This window comes from Sarcophilus harrisii, chromosome 3, assembly GCF_902635505.1.
Source record: "Sarcophilus harrisii chromosome 3, mSarHar1.11, whole genome shotgun sequence".
Lineage (NCBI taxonomy): Eukaryota > Metazoa > Chordata > Mammalia > Dasyuromorphia > Dasyuridae > Sarcophilus > Sarcophilus harrisii.
Genome location: NC_045428.1, coordinates 400859959 through 400876194, shown reverse-complemented (window position 1 = coordinate 400876194; position 16236 = coordinate 400859959). Strand labels below are relative to the sequence as shown.

At 38.8% G+C, this 16236-nt stretch overlaps 1 protein-coding gene across 2 annotated transcripts in view; it reads left to right on the top strand.

Annotated features, from left to right (window-relative positions):
- The first annotated feature begins 5920 nt into the window (after positions 1–5920).
- Positions 5921–16236, top strand: part of ITGA6 (integrin subunit alpha 6) — a 101576-nt gene continuing 91260 nt past the window's right edge. The window contains exon 1 of one of the 2 annotated variants that reach the window (XM_023499286.2): positions 5921–6423. In XM_023499286.2, coding sequence (XP_023355054.1) covers positions 6239–6423 — 185 coding nt within the window. In that variant the 5' untranslated portion in view covers positions 5921–6238. The remainder of the gene's footprint in view (positions 6424–16236) is intronic. The other variant, XM_003763957.4, reaches the window with a different exon arrangement.

The window sequence follows — 16236 nt, the reverse complement described above, 5'->3', positions numbered from 1 at the left end:
TTAGTGGATCACTTCTTCTGATTTATCCATTTCCACTTATTCTCCCCTTCTGCCCCACAACCATCCTTTCTTTATCTTGTATCTCTAGGCCACAGCTTTCTCCCTTCCAAAGCAGACAGCTTCTTATCAAGTATCCTCCTCCAGGCCCATTGTAATCTCCAAAGCTCTGTTGCTCCTTCTATCCTTTATCCCTTGAGACTGACGTCATGTTCAGCAAAACCCTAAGATTTCCAAACTCTGTTTTTGGAAAATCTTTACCTCTTGCTTTTCTGCTTGTTGCCAAGCTCTGTCAACCCTGAGGAAGTCACTGTCGAATCACAAGCTTTGATTGTTATTGTTAATCTGTCAGGAAAAGCAGGAAATCTTCAAAAAGATTCTTATTAAAAAATGAGTCCCAGATCTTGACTCATTCTCAACCATTCTTGGCATCCGGGTTGGGGAAAGTTAGGAGAAGGACTTCATAATATAATGAGAACTTAATAGGGAAAAGTCTAGTTATTATCAGTTTTTCCCCTTCCTCTCCCCATTTTTCTTTATCCCATATAAAATCAATTGAGCTCTGCAATGATAAAATCTTATTAAATCTAATCCCATTTAGAGATGCAGTGGATTTAAGTAAGCATATTCGAAAAATACTCTTGGGAATTTTGTTTTATAGCTATATACATCTTGATAAGAGCATTTTGTCAGATGTTAAGTGTTCTGTTAATAGTAGCTGGAACCACAAACCCAACTTCTTGGAAATAGTCTGTGTTTACATATGCAACTTTACAAAAAGTTAAGAGAAGAATGGAAAATGGAGATTAATAAGATAATTGGTCTAGCAAAAAAAACTTAGCTCAAATTGAGAGATGACTCTTTCCTGGGCTGTCTTTTGTTTTTTTTGCTCTACATCCTCCCTCTTAGTGATCTCATTAGCTCAAATAGGTTCAATTATCATTTCAAGGAGATGACTCCCAAATCTATTACTCTAGTCCTCCTTTCTCTGTGGAGGACTAGTTTCTTCCTCATCACTAATTGTTTTCTCAACATCTCCAACTATATGTCCAATGAGCATCTCAAATTCAACATGTCTAAAACAGAACTCATTATTTTTACTTATAAACTCATTATTCTTCAAAGATTTTCAATTTCTGTTATCATCATTCTTCTAGTCACCTGTTCCTTCTCACTCATTCCTTATAGCTTGTCCATTCTACCTCTACAGCATATCTTCCACCTACCACCTTCTTTTCTCTCCTATGTCTACCACTTTAGTTATCAATCAATCAATAAACTTTTACTAAGTACCTACTGTGTGTCAGACAGAACTAACAGTGAGGTTACAAAAAGAGATAAAAAATACTTTCTGCCCTTAAGGAGTTCACAATCTAATAACTCAGGTTATTACCAAATGGACTATTTCAACACTATCCTAATTGGACTGCCAGCTTCCAATCTCTCACCACTTCAATCCATCCTCCACCTAGCTATCAAAATAATCTTTCTAAAGTACAAGTCTGACCAAGTCACTCCCCTGCTCAGAAACCTTGAATGACTTTCTAATGTCTCTAAGAAAAAAATACAATCTCTTTGGCTTCATATTTAAAACACTTTATAAGATGGCTCCCAATCTGCCTTTCCTGACTTACTTCGAATTATTTACCTTAATTCACTATTTATTGTAGCTAAATCATATCATTTGTGGTCCCCTATAGCTGTACTCCATACTCTGCCTGCCTTTGTGTAGACAAAGGAAGCCCTATATGAAGAGTGCTCATGTGTAGTGAAGAAGATGCCCTTCTATGGCAGAAGAGATAACTTTAGGCTCTTTTCCCTCCCTTTCCCTTCTCCAAGGGACACTTTAATTCCTTCCAGGGGGAAGCAGAAAGTTAGGGCCCAGCCTATTTAGCTCTTCTTACAGAAACTGGGTCCCAGGCTAGAAGTATATCCATCTGTCCTCTTAAATATTGTTACTCTAGGGGTTATGACAGAGTTTCATATAACTTCTGATTCCCTTGTCATTCCTGGGGGAAGGGAGGCTCCAAGGTCAACATCCAAGGCTTGACCTCTTTCTCACCAAATACCAGTTTCACAATCAACACAATTAGCAAATAACAAAGAAATCAAATTTATTGAAATCATAACAAAACAAAAATCGAAAAAAGTATACTTATGAGAATATGTACAAGAGGAAAAAGCTCTCCCTTTGGGAGAAAGATAACTCAGTTCCATCAAGAGTGTTCAATATCACTCAAAGGGAAACTCCCTCCAACCCTAGAAAGATAGAAATAAAGATATGATGGAGACTTCCAATTTCTGTCATGCTTTCCTGGAGCCTTTTCTTTCAACAATCTAAAGTGAAATTAGCCTCTTCCTTTTTTTTTTTTTTGGAAGCTTGAAGCCAGTTAACACTTGACAAAGATCTGAAGCTTGAACAGTCTCAAAAGGAACTGACTCTGAAGAGTTCTTAAATGGGACTAGAGAACAGTAGTGGTCTCTCACTTCACAGAGCTTTCATCTATACTAATACAGAGAAAGTTTCATACTGATGGATTTTGGGACAGGAGTCATATTCACATGGTACTGGAATATGGAATATAGTACAGTTTGTACTTCATACTGGGAAGGTATTTCTCCTAAACCTATTCTTATAATCCCTAGCTTCCTTCAAGATTCAATTCATGGGCTGTTTTGTATGGGAATCCTTTCTGAAACATCCAGGCTGTAAATTCTCTCATCTGCCTCAGATTAATACATTAACATTCACCTTTGATGGAGTCACACAAACACTGTGTCCAACCTCACCTTTGTTTCTCCATGAAGGTGTATTTCATAGAAGTCAATATAAAGAAGGTGGATGTTGCAACGGAGAGTGGGAGAATGGGACTCGGCCATCCATATTCCCACCCTCCAGGTGCTGAAGTCAGGTTTGCAGAGAATGGCACAATCACCAAATATTTTAGGAGCAGTGGCTCCATCAAAGTATCTGCCGTTTTTTCTGTACAGCTGTTGGCAATGAAGCTGTATCCCTGGGATGCTGGACATAGGAGCTGATAAATTCAGCTTGGAAAAGACCCTCTCAGAGAGCATCAGAAGAAGCAGATTAGGCTGAGAGTCCAGCCTGAAGTCGAGTTGAGTGCTTGAATTATAAAAATAAGAACCAAACCTTTGGAATCATCTCCAAACTGGTGATCATCACTTTGGGCCAGTCAGTTCACCAATCTGGTGAACATCTACTCTAAACCCTCTGTCCCTCACACATCCCTATGATTGGTTAGAATCAGGTCTCCAAACCCTAACCATGTGTATATATCCGTCCTGAGTATCCCACTTAGCTGCAAATACCTCTTCTTCCATGGAAGAATTCTTCAGTGTGACCCTACTTAATCTTGGAGTTAAATTGAGACTTCTCCCTTTCAAACTCCCTAGGTTCAACCCTTCATTTCTACTGCTTGTCCCATTCTCCTGAAGCCCTTCTTCTTGCTAAAAGACTGAAAAAAATTAGCATGCTTGAAAAGTGGTCTGGTGTGTGATCCCCAGGGAAGTCATGTAAATTCTCAGCTTGTTTCCTCATTTATAAAATGAGAGTTGGGCAGGATGACTCCTAAGTCATCCTTTCAGCTTTAAATGTATGACCCCATATTTATCTGTTTACATTTTTACTCCCTCCCAAAAAAATATAAGCTCCTTGAAGACAGGTAATGTTTTTCATTTTCCTTTTTTACTACTACAAGATAACCTTTTATTGTATCGTGGACCCCTTTGGCAGTGTGATAAAGATTACAGAACTCTTTTCAGAATATTTATAATGTTTTTAAAAGAACCCTTGCTTAATTGTCCATAATATTAGTGCTATCTCCACTATATCCTATATAGATCTTGTTTAGACATACATGTTTGAATGTCATCTCCTTCATTAGATTATGAGCTCTTTAAGAATAAGAATTATATTTTGCCTTTTTTTGTATTCTCAATACTTAGGACACAGTACCTGGAATACAGTAGACACTTAATAAATATTTGTTGATTTCCAGCATAAAAGATAATAGGATCATAAAATTTTTATTTTTAAAATTTTACTATAACATATAATTTTATTTAATACATGAAATTTTATTATTATAATATATAATACATTAATATGAGATATATTATAAAAGTATAAAATGAAATACAATCATCAAAATATTTTAAATATTTGTGACATAGTTACATATCTAATTACTGGTCTAGAATAAGCATATGATGATCTGATAGTGATACCATATATACTAAATTACACATATAATTATGATATAAGTAATTCCAAAGTGGTGATGAGTGTAATATTTCAAAATATCTGCAACTGTAATACAAAATGAAAATATCCAATTTCTTTTGGTGACAAATTCACAAGTATTGCTAATTTCACTGTCTTTACTGGTTACATTCTTAATTGAAAGAAAAGTTAAATTTCTGTTAGGGGTTAGTGAAAATAAAGATGTGTTTTTTTCCCCCATACAAGTTCATGGGTTCCCTGAAATATATATATATATATAATGGACTCTTGTTTAAAACTCTTCATAATGCTTAGCACAGTGCCTTAATATATTAGGTAGCAAAACGCTTACTGGATTGCCTTAGATTTTTTGTAATACTCCTCAATCAAGTATATGAAAAATTAAGAGGAAGACTGACTAATATTTCTTGGGTTTACAGAGGCTCAATAAATTGGAAGTCATTCTGTGTAATCCTGCAACTGCTTGGATACATGTATTATGGTCCTGGCCCTGCTATGGTCCACTTTGTCCCAGATCTGGCAGTAACTACCATCCTTCCATGTCCTTCAGCACTGAGAAAAAAGGAACATCTTTTCTTATCTCCTTCATATATGGAGCAATGTCCTCTGTGCCCTACTTCAGATGCAAGTATATCATACTCCAAGGGGGCTCATTACTATTTTCTTTTGGGGCATCTTAAGATTCTTTAAAACATCAGATATCTTTGGCTTTTCCTTTGCTCTTAGTCTCTGCATCCAATCAATTTTTTTTTAAATGCTATTAAATTGTTTCCACAATCTCCAATCCTTTTTCTCCTTTCCCTTCTCAGACCTTCATTACCACTTTGCTATCGTATCTTCCCTTCCTCTTATCTCTCTCATAGGTTATCTGTAGTAGAAAAATCATGTTAAATGAGAGACGCCTGTGAGATTTGGGTCCTTTTAAGGCACAGTTGTTGGTATCAGTTTTAAAGATCAGCTCTTTTTTGTTTTGGGGGTCTCGGAGTGTGAAATACATTTTAACTGACTGAGAGTACAATGACTTCCCTCAAAAACATTTCTCTTCAAGCCATCTGTATGTAGCCTTTGAAATTGAGATTAGATAAGTCAGTGTCTATGGAATAGGACAACATAAGGTAGAATGTAAGCAGGGGTCAGTAGAGAATTCATTATAATTGTTAAGAACGACCAATTAAGTGTCTGCCACATACTTTGCAATACATATTAGTCCAAACTATGGGATCTCAATTCAAATCAACCGCCATCGCCAAGTTTTAGATGTTGCTTTTAAGAGGAAGTCAGGGAAAGTGACATCCTGGATAACGGGCAGGGTAGTCTAGCAACTGTTAAGGTGGACTAGATAACTTTGCAGGCCTCTTCCTGGTCCAAAGGATTCCACTTGGGCCACCAGTGCAATGCAGAACTCGCCCTTCTTTCACACCTGGAGTTTACGGAAACAGGTAAACCAGGGATGGCGAGCCACGTGTCGAAATGAATGAGTTGGATCCAGAATGAGCGACTTTCAGAGCAAAAACCTTTTCCAGGACCGGCGTTCTTGCCTGGGCTGAGGGAGGGGGGCTGGGTGAGACGCCCTAAAGAGCAGACTAACGCGGCTCTGGCCGGAGAAGGTACAGGTTGGGCGGGGAGAGCCGGCCGGCCTGGCCCAGGGAGGAGTGAGAGTACAGGAGGGGTGGGGGGAGAGGCGGGGCCCGGCTTCCTTCGTCACTTGATAAAACGCCTGCTAGTCTCCTGAGAACAACGGGCTCTTTCAGCTGTTCGAGAGCGGGCTGCGAGGGAGAGAATCTGGACAGGGAGTACTGCTAGTCCCGGGGGGGTGGGGCAGGGAAGCTAAACCAGAGAAGGAGAAGGTGCTAGTGGCGGCAGCAGCAGCAGCAGAAGCAATAGCAGAAGCGGCGGCGGCAGCAGCAGCAGCAGCAGCAGCAGCAGCAGCAGCAGGTCCCTTTCTCCTTTCCCTTCCCTGCCCCACCGTAATTGCCGATGGCGGCTTCTGGGCAGCTGGAGCTCCTTTTCTACCTGTCGGCGTGTCTGCTGCTCCGTTTCTGCGCCGCCTTTAACTTGGACACCCGGGAAGAAAACGTGATCCGCAAGATCGGGGATCCCGAGAGTCTCTTTGGATTCTCCCTGGCCATGCACTGGCAGCTACATCCGCAGGACAAGAGGCTGTAAGTTCTCAGCCCGTGGTGTCCTTCCCTCCCCCAATCCCCCTCGCCCTTCACCACCATTCCAGCCCTGCCCAACCCTGCCCTACCCTCCTCCCATCTTCTCCTCTCCCCTCCCTCCGCCTCTGCCTGCTCGTGCCCTGGAGGCGGCTCTTTTGAGGAGATCCGAGCACGTCCCCACCACTGCGCGGCAGCCGGTCCTCCTCTTCGCCCCACCCGTAGCAGCTCTGCCCTGCGGCTGAGCAGGTCCCTCCTAGCTTGCTCCTTAGATGGGACTGGAGACTCCAGAGGGTTGCGGTGGGGGAGCGGCACTAGCCAGTGCTAAATGCGCTGCCCCTTGTCTCGGGACTTCTCCGCACGGACCCCCTTCCTCTGGGGGCGGCGGCGGAATCTAAAGAAGAAGGGAGGTCCTCTCCTGTATCGGGCAAGTGCCCAGGCGGCGAAGGCGGCAGCAGCAGCACTTCACTGATCTCCAACTTTCATCTCCTATCTCTATTCTCTCCCCATTGCCAGTCTGGAGAGTTTACTTCCCTCTTGAGGTTTTTTGCAAGAGTCTTTTCAGAGATTCATCTTGGCTGTTCCATGAAGAGAAAACTGTTAGAGAGATGCGGGTCTCCCTCCCAAACACACACTCACTTTCGTGTATATGTGTGTGTGTGTGTGTGCGTGTGCAGGGCGAAAGTTGCATCGGAGAGAGCCGAGTCTTCTCTCAGAGGTTCACCTTTGTATGTGTGTTGTATGCGCGCGCAAGGAGAAAGTTGTATCTGAGGGCTTCAGATTCTTCTTACAAGCCCACGTGTGTGTACTTGTGTGTGTGCATGCGTGCACACGGGAAGAGAATTGCAACCCAGAGCTCTGGGTCTCCCTCTGAGCTGATGAATTCGGGGCCACTGGTGGAAGACACGAGTTTGCAGTCCGTTTTTGTGTTTCCTGTGGTTTACCCTTAAGGTCTGTGCGAGTCTTGTGAGGAGGAGATGGTACTTTCCCTGAGGGGCCAGAATGAAGTCTTTAAAAAACATTTTTTTTAAAGGCGGAGTTAACCAACCACCTGTTAGCGGGAATAGATCATCTGACAAAACAAGCTATGAAACTGAAGTGGGCTATGTTCTTTTCCTCTCTTACCTCCCAGCGCGCCACTATTGTGGCCCCCGGCAAAGCCTCAAACCCCCCTGCTCCGTTTCACTGGTCTCCCCGCCTCCCTCCAGAGGTTAAAGCAAAAGTCCGATCCGGGCTCAGTCTCTTGGAAATAAAGTGTGGAAAAGGGACATGCCCCCTCCCCCATCACTGTCTCCAGCCAAGCCTAGGGAAGAGTGGTGGCTTCGTTGGCCCACTCTGTCTTCTCTTTCGTTCTTTCTAAGAAAATGTAACAAAATGTTGCTTCCCATATGATCCGGCTTATTGGAAATCAATGCGAGGCGGCTTTTTTTTTTTTTTTTTTAACATACTGCTGGAGAGAATTTTAAAAACTTTTTTTTGGGGGGAAGGGTTTGGTTGTGCTCATTTTGTTGTTGCATTCTTGATCTGGGCTTGGAGGGTGGGGGAAGAAAAAGGAAAGAAACCACAAAAGGGTGTTTCCCCGGCCCCCAAGGCTTTTAGTTGAATAGAAGCCGTTCCTGAACCTACAGACCGAAAAAAACATAATGATGTTTCCTGGACGGAACCGTCTCCCTAGGAGAGGTCCATGGAATCGTAACCTTGTAAGAGAACGAAGGAAGAACTTAATGACTTAAGATAACAAAATCGTAGTTTGCAAAAATACTCGTTTGGGGCTGACTCTTTAAAGAGGCTGCTCAGAATGCCATTTTTCTGTTACACCTGTTAGTGGAGCCAAAGCATTTTAACTGAGTGGAGGTCTGAGGGATTCGGACACCACTGCTCAACTCCTGTAGAACTTCCTGTTAAGTTTCAAATCTGAAAAAAAAAAAATACAGTTTGACCTAGCTGGTTCACCTTGTAGAGCTCTGAGTCTCCAAAGGGCATGATTATGTAAAAGTGTTTATCTGTATGTAGATTTGGGGCCTTAATGGTCCCTGCTAATCTCCGACCTTCCAGCCTCTGTAAACAAATAATGTATGGGTGACTTTTTTCCTAACAAAATTCGTGGCAAATTTGCTGACACCTAAAAATTCTTAATCAAGACAAATTGCAGAAAACATTGGAATAAGGATTCCCTAAATAACCCTTTTTCAAATTTGATAATTAAGTCAGTTAATTATTAGTCACGGATATCTTCCATTTTCATTAATTGCCCCGAATTATTAGAGAATTCTATTCAACCTATATTTAATAAATGTCTGCCAAAGACATGGCAGTTCTGGAAATATTATGGAAATTGAGACAAAACCAAAATCAGTTACAACTCTCTAGGAATTCAGTCTTCAACGTGGACACTTAAATGGAATGCAAAGTAGAATGATAAAAAGCAAAGAAGAGATAGGACAAAGTACTCTAGGGAAATTGGAGGAGAAAGAAATCACTTTTTTCCACTGGGGGAGCAAGATCAAGGAAGGTTTTTATGATGGCTATGGTGTCTAAGGTAGGCCTCAAAAAAGAGTAATAGATGAGAAAAAAAGTGAGTTCCAAATATGGAGAGTACCTTGGGGAAATGTTGAGAATCCATAGGGCTTGATGAAATGGGGAACTGCTTAGTGATAAAGAATGAGAGCTTGAACTTGAATAGTGGGAGTGTTAATTGGAGACCATTTAAAAATATTTTGAAAGTAGAAGCAACAAATTGGCAACCAATTAGGTGAAAGGAGAGGGGTAAAAGAGAAAAAACAAAGAGAAAAAAAGTGATTCTGAGGTTTTGGACTGAAAGGATGTTAATATTAAGAGACACGATAAAGTCAAAGAAGGGACAGATCTGGGTATATACTGAGTGAGGAGTTAGTGGTACTTAGAAAATGAACAAGTTTAACAATATTTCAGAGTCTGATTCTTTTTGTACAGCAAAATAATGGTTTGGTCATGTATACTTTTGTGTATCTAATTTATATTTTAATATATTTAACATCTACTGGTCATCTTGCCATGTGGGGGAGAGGATGAGGGGTAAGAGGTGAAAAATTGGAACAAGAGGTTTGGCAATTGTTAATGCTGTAAAGTTACCCATGCATATAACCTGTAAATAAAAGGCTATTAAATTAAAAAAAAAATTTTAAAAAATTAAAAAAAAAAAAGAATGAACAAGTTTAACAGGCAGTCACCTGTGGAACAAAAAGGATAGATTGGGCCTAGAAATCTAGGAATCATGTGCTTAGACTTGATAATTGAATCCACTTGGATAAATAAAGTTGATAAGGAAGATTGTAAAGAAAAAAGAGGGTCTAGGATAGAGATTTAGGGATTAGTCATATTTGTGAAGCAGGCAGAGAATGATTGGAAGGACACTAAGAAGTGGTCGGAGGAAACTATTCTAAAGTAGGGGATGATCAACAAGGTGAAATGATTCTAGGGAAGTAAAAAAAGGATCTGAAATTCTTTGATTTGTTCGGATTCCTGTTAGGGTTAAAAATACAAAGTTCTTATCTTATAATGAAGTGAGAAGCAGCTAAGTCCAAGGAATGTACTTCTTAGAAGCTGACCTGAAAGGACGAGAAGGTGAGAAAGTGTCTGATTCCTAGAGTGCCTAAAAAGGAAATAATAGGATCTGCTTATGAAAACTACTCACTTTTTTTTTTTTTACATTCAGAGCTGTGGATATATTAGGATTTTAAGGCCTGGAAGTTAATTCATTTTTTTATCTAATAAAGAAAATCATACCATTTTGCAATAGTCCTACAAAATTAATTACTCACTAAGGGATGCAGAACCATCTTTTGGTCTTAGCAAGGGCAAGCTGCTTGGATTGCTATATCTAGTAGTAATTTTGGGGGAGCATCTTTATTTTGCAAATGATGAAACCAAGTTATTCTTAAGTCAACATAACAAAAAGAAATAGAGGACTAAAGGGAAATGAAGGGGAAGCAGCCAAAGGAAATGCACCTGTGACAGAGCAAGCCTAATTTTATAAGCTCTATCCCATCATGAGATGATAACTCTGAGAGGCCATCCAGTAAGATGTGAACCAGAGTGAAAATGTATTGCCTGAATTTCAAAAGTAGGTAGTGATTGAATTATCATAAATTCCAAATGTTGAACAAGTGGGCATGCAAAAAGAAAAAGATCTGATTTTTAGTTAGAGCCTTAAATAGAATTATATTGAAAAATATTCTGTTTCCATTACTGATATCACTAGTGTTAACAAAATCCTGATGGGGCCAGGTGGTCTCTATGGGGTCTAATTGTTGGGGATCCTTTAGATGTAATCATAAAACATGAGCTTTTCCAGATTAAGTTCCATGTTTTAGGTTTCTTCTTCCTCTTATTTTTTGCCAGTTCCTAGACAATATGTAGGTAGAGGTATAAACTTTCTTGTTCTGAGTATTACAGTGAACGCTTTGTTGGCAGTTTTTAGATTGATGCTGCAGGATCAGTGGATTCTGTTTTGGAATTTAGATAGGTTGATAAAAATTTCTTTACCCTTTCTACTCCAGGCTCAGACTTAGTCTTCTTATGTAGTGCTTTTTAAAAATTGAGGACTGCAAGAATGGAAAATAAAAGGGATTTTGGTCTTTAGCTTAGTGGTGTAAAATAAAAACTTACAGATTTTTTTGAATGCCTTTCTCAGTCATTTATTAGGTGTTTCTTCTTCCCTAAAAGAATAATAATAAATAGCAACTGCTTTCACAGGGTTATGGCAAGAATCAAATAAGATAATATGTATAAAGGCATTTTGCAAATCATAAACTATTTTATAAATATTAACTTTTTGTCACAAGTCAGCTCTTACCCCCTCGTTAGAGAGAAAAGGCAAGAGATGAGAAAAGAAGAATATGAAAAGAGGTGTGAGGAAGGGCATAAAAGAGGTGTGTGATTTAACCTTGTAGACCTGGAAGGGATTTTAGAAATTTGCATTGATCCTGTAATTTTGCCTATGTGAAAACTGAGAACCAAACAAATTATTTGCTTAGTATTACCCACTTAGAAATGGCAGAACTAGAACTTGAGGTTTTTGTCTTCTTAAAATTGTACTGTTTACAATTGAGTCAAATTGATCCAATTACTTTTTAATAATCATTCAATCTATTCATACTTAGATAGACTTTTTATCTGGAGAATAAAGTAAATATCCCAGTATGCCATTTCTTTGTGATCTTTGTCCATTTTTCCAAAAAATCTTGGAAAATCTGCTCAATGGCTAGAGACTTTCCTCTTATTCTTTTATCTCTGGGTTACAGTGTACTATTTGGGAGGTCTATCTGTTGTCCGTCATCCTTGTTACACAATTGGACCACTTCCTTTTCCAGTCATTTCCTTGGTAATGTCTTTTGACATAATTTCTTCTACATAAGTCATTGTTGGTAACACGTTACAGCCTGCTTAGGCGTGCCAGGTGTTTTTACATTTCTCTTTGTATCATTAGTAATTTTGAGATCATAGTGTTCTTCGAGTTATAGTCATCCACCATCACTAAGAAAATAGTGGTTTTAATAGATGGGCTTTTGAAGACCAAATAAAGACCATTTGGGTCCACTGGAACCACTCTACTATCACTCCAATGAGGCTCATCAATTCTGGGTTTAGCACCTTTTTCCATGAGCAACTCTTGACTAAAATACATATTTTTAGAGTAATTTTAAGGGTTAGGTATTCTGCTATCTGTGCTATTCTGTGAGATATCACAATCTATTCAATGAAAGTTTTTCGTCCAGTCCGGATAGTTAGATTAGTTAACTTCCTTTGCATTCTTACCACATTTACCCAGAGAGTCCAGTAATATTTTAGGGCTCTGGGCAGTAATTCATCATCTACATTTATGATATACAAAACAACAAGATGTTGGATTGTCAACTCCCTGAGGGCAGAGACTATTGTCTTAAACTTTGTAAATGTCCCATTTAGTGTCTTGCATATTGCTAGGATTCATCAAATATTTGTTGAATGGATGAAGTAATGCTTAGGCTTTTTTAGGTTTAATATTGACTTAAAAGGTTGTCTTAGTGGTTTTAAGTGGTATTAAGGTTTAATGAGCCTACCTAGTCAAAATTCCATTGCCTGACATTGAAGGCTCTCCATTAACTGGTCCCACCCCGCCTTACTAGTTTTATTTTTTATTTATAATGTGCTATACTCTGTGAGCAAAGTGGAATTGAGTTATTTACTGATGTGAAATAAGAATAAGTAAAGAAACATTAGATACACAAAGTTTAGAGAATCCATCCCAGATGTACATATGGACTATTTATGCCCGATTCTGTGACAAAGCTTTCTGACCTTGTATTGGTCAGATCAGCCACACTAACTTACATGGTGATGTTATTTTGGTCCTCTTTGAGAACGAAGGCCCAACCAACCAGCTTTATTTTATATAACTCTTTGTCTTTATACACTCTACACCCCAGCTAAATAAAACTACTTTCTTTTCTCCCTGACCAAGCCTTTGAGACTCATTCAAATATCATTCCTCTGTCAAGTCTTTTCCATCCTATTATTGATAATAACCTAGGACCCCACATAGCATTTTTGTTTTGCATCTCCCTAATGCATTTTTGTTTTTTGTTTTTTTTTTGGAGGCAATTGGGGTTAAGTGACTTGCCCAAGGTCATACAGCTAATAAGTGTTAAGTGTCTGACAACAGATTTGAACTCAGGCCCTCCTGACTTAAGGGCTAGTGCTCTATCCACTGTGCCCCTGCATTTATGCTTTAATAAAAACATAAGATAAAATTATCTGAGTATTGATGTTATTTCCTCCTGCTAAGCTCCATGAGAGTAGGTAGAATTTGTTTTAAGTGTTAATGTATTTCCCCTGGTGAATGTTCTGCTGTGACATATAAATTTATGTATTGAATTGGTTGTTGTCAATAATTTGCTTAGATGAATTTTCTAAGTCTTACAACAGAATGATGATGGGCAATAATAAAGTAGAAAAAGTTCTGATTTAGATTTAAGAGATGCGGGTTCAGATCCAGCCTTGTAACTTAATGCCTCTGTTATCCTAGACAAGTTCTTCTCTTTATGATTGCTTTAGTTTCTAAATATGTAAAATGAGGTTTTGGACTAGATGATCTCGTGCAGTTTGAATTCTATTATTCTGTGAATAAGGGTGCATTTAAAAACAGATTTTATCAGAATAGATAATAATAGTTTAAGGGACTTGGAATACGAGGGGGGAATGATCCTGCCAGTATATGTTATAGGCTAGTCTTCCCAACTTCAAGACCAGTTTTATCCACTATATCAAGGTGCCTTTTTGAAATTTGGAAACCTTGATTAGGTTTGTGTTTTTGACCATGAGAACTGTGTTTGTGAGAACTTACTTATGAATACCATTAAATGCTATATTTAAGCTTTTTAAAAACAGAAGAGTGCTATATTTGAGTACTATATTTGGAACTATGTGTGCTACGTGTGCCTAATGCTTTGGGTACTGTAAAGCTGCTTTAAGTAACTTAGAGGGTTTTTTACAAAAGAATTTCTTGTTTCTAGAGGCTTATATTTGACCATAGAATTTAAGTAAGTTGAAATAATGTCTTAAAGTCTGTAATCCTCCTTTAGTGTTTAAGGAGTTGTCTTTCCTGGAGTCAGAGGGATGGACTTGATGACATTGGCAAAATGCCTTCAAGCCTATGATTCATCTTTATTAGCTCTTCTGGTAAGAAATGAATCTATGGCTGGAAGGCAAAATATCTAGACAGTTGAAGACATGAAAAGAGTCTCTGTACTTGGCAATTTTGGATTTCTTCTCCTTTTGAGGGTTTGCCTTCTTTCTTTCCCACTATCACTGTTTTCTTTTCCAATGGGGGGGATAGGGTAGGGGTCCTTCCTATATGCTACTTCTTGATTTCTGATGTAATTATAATGTGTTATTTATTTTTGCCTTAGTTAAAAAAAAAAGTGGGAGCAGGAGAAGGATGACTTTTAGACTTGACAAAAATTTGTCAGGTTTTCTTGTATTTGGTTCCCCAGTTAGATAGTTTGATCTATTAAATTGTACCAAAGGTTAGTGTTTAAAGGGCCAGACTCTTGTCTTTGTCCAGCCTAAAGCCCACAGACCTGAGCCAAGACAGCTTTTTTTCCCATTATAATAATTTCGCCTCTCAAAACCAAGTGGGGATCAGATTAGTGTTCAGGAAGAGCCTGTGAATGCAGCCGATATTTTGTTGGGCTAGGGCATCTTCAAAGGGCTGGAACCCTAAACCTTAATAGTGAAGAACCAAGTTAGTGAGGATAGAATAAAATAGTATTTTCCTAACTATTTTAACTACACTTAGCTTGAATTATTTAGCCTAATAGGAATCAGTTCATTAGAGAGTTAAAGTAGATCAGTAGACTAATGAGATAGGAGAAGGTTTAGGATGATAGCCTGGAGGGGTAGAGGGGACCCCAGAGTCATGAAAATGTAATGTCTTTGAGGCACCTATAGTATAGATTGTAGATAATACTGTCCTCTGATCCATAGTCTTTTATCATTATTGAGTGTTAAAAGCCCCATCTTTAAATACCAGAATGATCTTTTCAAAGCAGTGATCAGAATAAATAAAAAATACAGAAATTTCCCAAAGCTGATAAAGCCCAACTACTCTCTCTTCTGCACTAAGCATGTTGTCTTATCTGAATTACCTTTAAGTATGTGTGTAATACTGGACTAACTCAGTGGATTGTAAATTCACCTGCATGTTTGCACAATTGATTTGGACAATTCTATTCTTTATCTACTTTGTTTTTTCAGTGTGAGTGATGGATTTATAGTACCAATGTTTAGCACAGTGCCTGGCATATAGTAGACCCTGAATAAGTGATTACTCATTTAAATAAATTAAGCCCAGAGTATCATGAGGTATACTTGATGAAATCCATGTAAGAGCATCAAACAGCTGTGGCTTGGTTATTACACTTAAACCTCAAGGATATCTGGGAGGATAAGCAGCCTTGGGCACGGCATATCCTTTGTAGCTTCCCTCAGTACAATAGTTGTCTGGATTCATTACAGTAATTCGTTGTAGGCACCAAAGCCCACTATTACAGATTAGTGTACCTTATTTTCCTTTTTCTCCCTGCTTTTTGGATTGGTTGGAGGGGAAGATAGATGTTTGAAGGGATGGCAATGATGACAATTATAAATTCATACCATTTATCTCAGTGTTAATTATGTAGACACAACCATTACTGTATTCTGTTTGGGGTTTGGTCATTTTTAAAGACCCATTTTCTCCTTTTTAAGGTCCTATTCTACAATCTTGACTTAAACACTTGCAGGATCTCTGATTTTCTTTGGTGTGAGTATTACCTCTGTCAACATGTGTGCCCTTTTGTAGATGGTCTTCGTAGTGTGGCTGAAAATTTTGTCACTTTTCAGCAAAACCGCAAGGTGCAGGTCCATCGGAATAAGATATTCTGTAGCAAATACCACGAAAAAAGTAGAAGAAAAATGTCTTGTAGAATTTGATAATCATTAATAATGGGAATTAGTATCATTTGGTTTGTTTTCTGCACTGAAGACTAATTTGGAAGAAAGAAGATGAATGGATAGAGTTGTGTTGTGATGAAGTTTTTAGATTTTCCCATTATCATGAAGGTGGAACTCCCATGGAGAGGAACTGTACTGTGGCCTAGCAGAATTCTTAATAAAGAATACCAGCTGTCATTTTTCTTCCCTGGTTGCCATGCCTTCTCAGCCCTATGTCAGAAAAGTCCCTTTTCCCCCTCTGGGAGGCACAATAAGTCATTTGCAAGCTAGTGCAGTTATTCTAGAAGACTGATAAAAATTAAATTT